General features: G+C 51.5%; 1 protein-coding gene across 2 annotated transcripts in view; it reads left to right on the forward strand.

Moving 5' to 3' along the window:
• gse1b (Gse1 coiled-coil protein b) overlaps nucleotides 1-7500 on the forward strand; it is a 224657-nt gene that overhangs the window by 183004 nt on the left and 34153 nt on the right. For both annotated transcript variants that reach the window (XM_076286991.1, XM_076286992.1), the window contains exon 3: nucleotides 4488-4685. In XM_076286991.1, coding sequence (XP_076143106.1) covers nucleotides 4488-4685 — 198 coding nt within the window. The remainder of the gene's footprint in view (nucleotides 1-4487; nucleotides 4686-7500) is intronic.

Below are 7500 nucleotides of genomic sequence, written 5' to 3' on the forward strand. Positions count from 1 at the left end.
ATCTGTCACTCCATTTCTCTCTCTCTGTATCTCTCTCCCTCCCTCCCTCCCTCCCCCTCTGCCCCCCTCTTCCAACTTCAAGGGGGTCACTGTGGTCACCAGGGCCATGTGGAAGAGGAGACAGATGACACGCAGGGGCAGCCACCCCCTCTTTCCCTCCCTCCCTCTCCCCCTCCTTCCCCCTCTCCCCCTTGTGCTCTCTCTCTCTCTCTCTCTCTCTCTCTCTCTCTCGCGCGCGCTCTCTCGCTCACTCCCTCGCTCTCTCACTCCCCCCCCTGGCAGCATGTGCATGCCTCTGTTATCTCAGAATGGCTGAGGAATTATAGGTTGAGAGGGGAAGAGGGGGGGAGGAGGAGGAGGAGGGGAAGAGAGGGGGAGGAGGAGGAGAAGGGGAGGAGGTCATGTGACATTGCAGCAGCTGCTAGGCTGAGAATTTCTGTTTTCACTAGGCGAGAGAGAGAGGAGGGAGAGAGAGAGAGAGAGAGAGAGAGAGAGAGAGGAAGAAAGAAAGAAAGAAAGAAAGAGAGAGAGAGAGAAAGAGAGAGAGGAGGGCGAGAGAGAGGGTGAGGGAGAAAGAGCAAGCAAGCAAGTGAGTGAGTGAGCAAGCAAGCACGAGAGAGAGCGAGAGAGAGGGAGGAAGATAGGCAGAGCGAGCGAGCGTGTGTGTGGTGTGTTGCTTTGTTAGATAAGCTCCAAACGGTCTTTGTGAAGAGGGAGCGACGGAGCGCGAGGGACCTACAGACAGAGAGAGAGAGGGAGAGAGCGTGCGCGCGAGAGGGAGAGAGGGAGAGAGCGCGAGCGAGAGACGGAGGAAGAAAGAGAAACAGGGAAGAGGAGAGGAGGGAAAAAAAATGGTGTTTCCCTTGGCTCTCTTGAAGCGCGGGGCTTGGCTGAAGATGCAGCGATGGGAGACAGAGGCAGCTCCAGTCCTTTGTGCAGTAAGCAGACGCCGCTTTTTTCGTCCTTTACTCTGAGGGGGGTCCTCGTTTTGTGTGTGTGTGTGTGTAGAGAGCGAGGGGTGGGGTGGGGGGGTGGTTGACGAGAGTGTTTTATTGCTGTGGCTGAAGCTGGCTTGACCAGGCACTGAACATTTGCTGTCTGAACATTTGCTCCCGTGCCGTTTCGGAGAAGTTCTTTTTTTTTTTCTCTCTCGGCTTTTCTCAGAGAACGGGTGTCAGGGGTTGTGAGGCGGTTTCTCACAGCATTTGTCAGCTACTGTGTGTGTGTGTGTGTGTGTGTGTGTGTGTGTGTCTGAAATTGTGGGTTATTGTGTGCTTCAGCTCTGGGAAAGGGTGCTCGTGGTGGCTCTTTCCCATCCACAGAGTGCCTGTGTCATTCATTGTGTGTGTGATTCAGTTAGTGTGGGTGGTGGGAGTGTGTATGTTTGTGTTTGTGTGTATTTTGTAATTCTTAGCTACAGTGCTGAGGAGTTGTGGAGAACACACAAGCTGTCTCTACATGTTAGATATGACAATGGGATAACATAGTTCTTGTTTCTCTCTCTCTCTTTCTGTGTGTGTGTGTGTGTGTGTGTGTGTGTGTGTGTGTGTGTGTGTGTGTGTGTGTGTGTGTGTGTGTGTTACAGTCTCAGGGGTGTCCTTTTCAATGAATGATCAGGGTCTTGGACAGCTCCGAGTTGCTTTTCTTTCGTAGTAATGTGTGATTATGCTTACTATAAGCAGCTGTGTGTACTGTGTGTATAATTGTGTGTGTGTGTGTGTCTGTGTCTGTGTAATGTGATGGTTGTGTGTGTTTATTGTTATTGGCTCCCCTGTGAATGAGTGATCTGTGTGTCAAGTAGTTAGTGCCTCCTTACAGTAACTTTATTACTTTGTGTGTGCATGTGTGCGTGTGTGCGTGTGTGCGTGTGTGTGTGTGTGTGTGAATGAGCATGTGGGGGTCGAATTGACAGTCTAGCAGCAGTAGTGGCATTGTTAATTTCATTATTAATTGCTCTAAGGGGTTCAGGCATAGTGCACTGGGTGAAATGGAGGTTAGCCCCATAGTGTTTGGGAAACGGCACCTTCCCCACCACACACACACACACACACACACACACACACACACACACACACAGAGACAAACACAAACAGAAAACAGGCTGTACTTCCCTCAACAGCAACCTCACAAACAGCACCCTCAGCCAACTCTTCAGCAGCCAGTAAGAAGTGAGAGAAGAATGAGTAATTCATTCGTTCTCTTTCTCTCTTTCTCTTTGTCTCTGTTTGATTTTCTTTTTGTCCTTTTATCTATGTTAACCCCAGTGTCCCAGAGGGCTCCTCCTATATTAAGCACTAACTGAACTGATCCTAACTTGGACCAATTGGCAACCACACATGGAATCAGCCTGGCCATAGTGTGTGTGTGTCTGTGTGTGTCTGTGTGTGGGGCTTGACCCTGCCATGACCTCATTCGCTGTGTGTGTGTGTGTGTGTGTGTGTGTGTGTGGCAGCTCGTTAACTGTGCCAGTGTGTGACAGCAGTGCAGTGAGCTTTGGGGCGCATGTGCAACGCGAGGCTCAGGGATTCCGCCTGGCTTGTGGCGTTGGTGTCCCCTTACACACCACTCCTCTCCAGAGCACTGTGCCAACGCCCGTAAATCCCACACCCCAAAAAAGACGTGTGTGTGTGTGTGTGTGTGTGAGAGCGAGGGGGAGGTAGGTGGAAAAATGTCCATGCAGCAGCTTGGGTCACTCAACGTGTCAAATGTAGAGATGAGAGGAGGACAGCAGGGAGGATAGAGGAGGAGAACAGTAGGAAGAGGAGGGAAGAGAAAGATGAGATAAGAAGAAGGAAGAGAGGAGAGGAGTAGTGTGACGTCCAGTCTCATTGCTCCCACCTAAGCTCACCTCATACCACCTCTGCTCTGCCTCACTCAAGGTCCTCAAACCTGGAAGTTCATGTGTGTGAATGAGTGTTTGGCCCTTTTAGGCCAGTGTTTACTGGGGAACCCCCTGTCTCTGGAAAGGAGTACACATCTTCAATTCACACAGGGGGAAGCCCCTAGTGTTTCATGGAAGGCAGTTTTTGGATCAGTGTTTCTCAATGTGCTCCCCAGCAGTTGGCAGCTGTGCTGGTGTGTTGTCACTGCTAGATCTGAAAGTGAGCCACAGGTCGGAGATGCATTCATACGTGATGTATTCAGACTGTCGGTTTGACTGAAGTTGTATTACTCACAGCGCAAGTAGAGTCATGAGAAATGTCAAGTCACTTTTGTTTGTGTGGTAGTGCTAGCTGCGAATGCTAACCCTGGGTTATAAACAACTAGCTCATTGCCATAGCTACTGCCACAGACTTGATCCTCTGTCAGCGTAGCATGCAAAGCCCACAGACACACACCATAATTATGGTTTAGAACGTTAGGCAAACTCGTCTTGTAAGCCTATTGAATCACGATATTAGTGAACAGAAATCGAGACCTAAGCATTCCACAGAACCAACCACACCGTGAATCACTTCTGGCAGGAATTCACACCCATCTTTGATAGATATGATAACCCAGCCATCTGACAGACAGACCACCAGCACCTTCCCTAGACCTGCCATATTCTCCCCCGCCAAAAGAAAGTGAGCTGATCAGTGGTGGCGGTGTGGAGTTATGGTCAGAGCTGACTGAGATTGCTTCACTGTCCCATGACCAAGTGTGCTAAATGCTAGTGTCCAGAGGAGGTCCGAGCTGGGGGAGAAATGGAGGAGCATTTGTCACATTGCATCACTGTGGCAGCAAGGTGATTGGGATGGCAGTGTGTGTGGTGGCGGTGATGGTGATAATGACGATGATGATGATGATGATGATGATGATGGGGCGATTGTGACAGCCGTGGCCGTGGCGGTGGCTATTGTTATAATAGCGATGGCTGTGCAGGCAGTGAGGCTAATGTGTCCTGTCTGACGCTGCTGGGTGGGAATATGACGTGTGTGTGTGTGTGTGTGTGTCTGTTTGTGTGTCTGTTTGTGTGTCTGTTTGTGTGTCTGTGTCTGTGTGTGTTTCTGTGTGTGACTGTGTGTGTGTGAGTATGTAGCCTGGCTGAGCAGGGCAGGGCATGGCTTGGTTGCCGTGGGAACAAAGGCGCTGCTGGATGCGCGTTGGCTGTGTGCCTCTTTGGAATGGGCCGCCTGACCTTGAGCATCACCTCTGACCCCACACCCACAGCTGTCACTCTCTGTGTGTGTGTGTATGTGTGTGTGTGTCTCTCTCTGTGTGTGTACACAGCCTGGACACACACATGTATGAGTATGTGTGTGTGGCTAGACTGGGCCTTCTTAGAAAAGCACAATCACACTCAGTGTGTGAGCCTCTAACCCTGGGGCTAGTTATTCACTGCGTGACTCAATACTGACTGACCTGTCTGAGTGACTGATTCCCTCGGCGGCTGACTGTGACGACGCTAATAGACTATAACACACCCCCTCACATCCTGTGCACTCATCTATTCCCTCTCTCTTTCTCTCCCCTCTTTTTTTGTTTGCCCCTTTCTTTTCCTCCAGGCATGAGCCATGAGCCAAAGTCACCTTCCTTAGGAATGATCTCGACGGCAACACGCACTACGGCAACGGTCAGCCCCTTGACTCCGTCGCCCCTCAACGGCTCCATCGTGCCCAATGGCAGTCCGGCTGCCCAGTCGGCCCACTCCGGATTCGCCGCAGCCCTCCGCAAGCTGGCCAAGCAGGCCGAGGAGCCCAGAGGTGCGTCCCCCTTTACCAACCCTGACCCTTCACCTTTAACCCCCGACCCCCACCCCACACCCTTCCACCACTCCATCCTGAAACAGCTGTCCCAGGACACCGGCGTCCTTTGTGGCTAGTGGCTCACCTCCCTCCATCCCCCCACTCTCTCTCTCTCTCTCTCTCTCTCTCTCTCTCTCTCTCTCTCTCTCTCTCCCTCTCTCCCCCTCTCTCCCTCTCTCCCTATGTCTCTTTCTATCCCTGTCTCTCATCCGGAGTGGCGGAAGATGCTCACGGGGGTTAAGATGGCTGTCAGTGTCTCTTTTCGGAGTGGCTAATAGCCCCTTAAGTGGTATTCACACTGGATTGAATTAAGCGGAGTCTCCAGGGAGATGTGGCCCAGAGGGAGGGGAGGTGGGGGGGGGGGGGGTGAGCAGGGCCTGCTCAGTGACCCACTTAAAGGCCTGCCTGGCTCTCCGGCCGCCTCGCTGGCTTGTTTACCATGGCATTGCTCCCTCAGCAGGTCCTGACCGGACCTTGACGAGAGTCCAGCGGGGTTTGCTGGTGCTTATTGGGGTGCTGCCCCCCCCCCCCCCATCTCATCTCCTGACGGTGTGGCTGGTGAATGGGGCTGGATTAAGAGCTGGAGGTGGTCATCTGTGCTTAGGGGTCGGGGCAGAGTGGGCAGTGGTGGCCTGGAGCTTGGCTGACCATTATGTTTCAGAAAGGGGTTTTCTAGGTGCTGCAGCAAAGTATTAGCAGTAGGCAGATTATTTTTGTGTTTATTTTTGTCTTTGTGCGAGTGTGTTTATCTGTGTGTATCCGTTTGCGTGTGTGTGTGTGTGTGTGTGTGTGTGTGTGTGTGTGTGTGTGTGTGTGTGTGTGTGTGTGTGTGTGTGTGTGTGTGTGTGTGTGTGTGTGTGTGTGTGTGTGTGTGTGTGTGTGTGTGTGTGTGTGTGTGTGTGTGTGTGTGTGTGTGTGTGTGTGTTAGAGAGAATGCTCGGGTCGCTGGTTCAGCTGTTCCAGTCATGGTCCAGGAGTGCATAGAAAAGCCTCATCAGAATGGAAGGCTCGCTCACTCTCTTTGTGTGTGTGTGTGTGTGTGTGTGCGTGCTGTGAGCTCAGGGCTCAGTCAGGCGTGGGTGTAAAGGGCAGGGGTCTGCTCTGTGAACTGCAGGCAGGCTAAAGGAAATAAACAACCCTCCCCCTGTTAGGACTTACTGGAGCCTAGTCAACGACTCCTGCATCACCCTCAACCACTCTGTGTGTGTGTGTGTGTGTGTCCACAGTTAAAACAAAACAATATGAGGAATCCTGTGTGTGTGTGCGCCCATCTGGTTGTCTGTGATGAGTGAATGCAGTGGCTTTGTGTTTACTGCATGCCAGTCTGCTTTGGAAGTGAGTGTGGATGTTGGTATGCGCCACTGACCACCAGACACTATTGCTTGTGTGTGTGTGTGTGTGTGTGTGTGTGTGTTTAAGGCACTCTTTCTCTATACCACCTCATGCCCTAAGCCCTTTCGTCTAAACAAGATCTCTCCAGGGGACCCAGTGATAATGTTGACAAGCAGACTGGGGGACCTGCAACTGCCCCCCCCCCCTCGGTAGAGGGTGTGTGTGTGGGGGACACAGCAGGCCTGGGTTAGTACCTCCACCCAACCACAGCGGCTCCGGACCCCTGGAGAGACTCCCAGCAGAGAGAGGAGCACTGGTCTCCATCACACACGATCATATCACCACACACACACACACACACACTCGCACACACACACACACACACACACGCACACTAACATCACACAGACACACATGCACTACACACTTACACCATACACAGACACACACACACACACACACACACAGAGGCAATCAGCTCTTGCTCTAGCTCCCACCTCCAGACATAGTTGAGCGGTTCCTGCCCTCCCTCCCTCCCTCACTCTCTCTCTCTGTCTTCCACCATGGATGGATTCCTTTATCTGTTTCTTCAGCCATTTTTCTCCATCTCTCCATTTCTCTCTCTCTATCTCTCTCTCTCTCTCTCTCTCTCTCTCTCTCTCTCTCTCTCTCTCTCTCTCTCTCTCTCTCTCTCTCTCTCTCCATGTCTCTCATCTCTCTCTCTCTCTCTATCTCTCCATGTCTCTCTCTATCTATCTCTTTTCTCACTCTCTATGTCTCTGTCTCTATGTGTTAATCAAACTGTGTCAGTGAAAAGAGAGCACTGCTTGTACTTATTCTCCCATCCCTCCCCCTCTCCCTCGCTCCATCTCTCTCTCTCTCCCTCACTCCATCTCACAGTGAAATCAGTGCCTGGCTCTGTGATTTGCTGTCCTGTAAAGAAGAAGAGCAGGCCAAGTCTTTAACAAATTCTCTATCTCTCGCTTTCTCATGCTCTCTCTCTCTCTTTCCCTCTCTCTCTCCCTCCCATTCTACCTACTCCCCCTCTCTGTTCCACTCTCTCTCTCTACCCCCCTCTGTTCCTCTCTCTCTGTATCTATCTATCTCTATTTGTCTTTATCTCTCTCACTCTATCTTCTCCATCTCTTTTTTTTTTGTCGTTCTGTCTCACTCACTCGGCATCTTCTACCACACTCCCCGAAACAAAGCCTGACTCGTCTCCTTTAGTGGCAGACGTGTGTGTGCGTAGCGGGTTCACGCATGTTTCTCAGAGTATGTGTGCTTTTTCCTTGAAAGCCTTTGAAGTGGGGGGTGTGGTGTGTGAAAGAAAGCACACCAGCAGTCGATACCATCGCTTGTAATCTTCTGACAGGGGCGACGAATCTGCAGAGTGTTTTCCGGAAGTGGTACACAATGTTCACACAAGGCTCATCTTCAGGTT

The sequence above is a fragment of the Alosa pseudoharengus genome, unplaced genomic scaffold, assembly GCF_046254945.1.
Source record: "Alosa pseudoharengus isolate Yale_2024_CS ecotype anadromous, Long Island Sound unplaced genomic scaffold, YU_APseudo_1.1 YU_APseudo_1.1_scf_16, whole genome shotgun sequence".
NCBI classification, from domain to species: Eukaryota; Metazoa; Chordata; class Actinopteri; order Clupeiformes; family Clupeidae; genus Alosa; species Alosa pseudoharengus.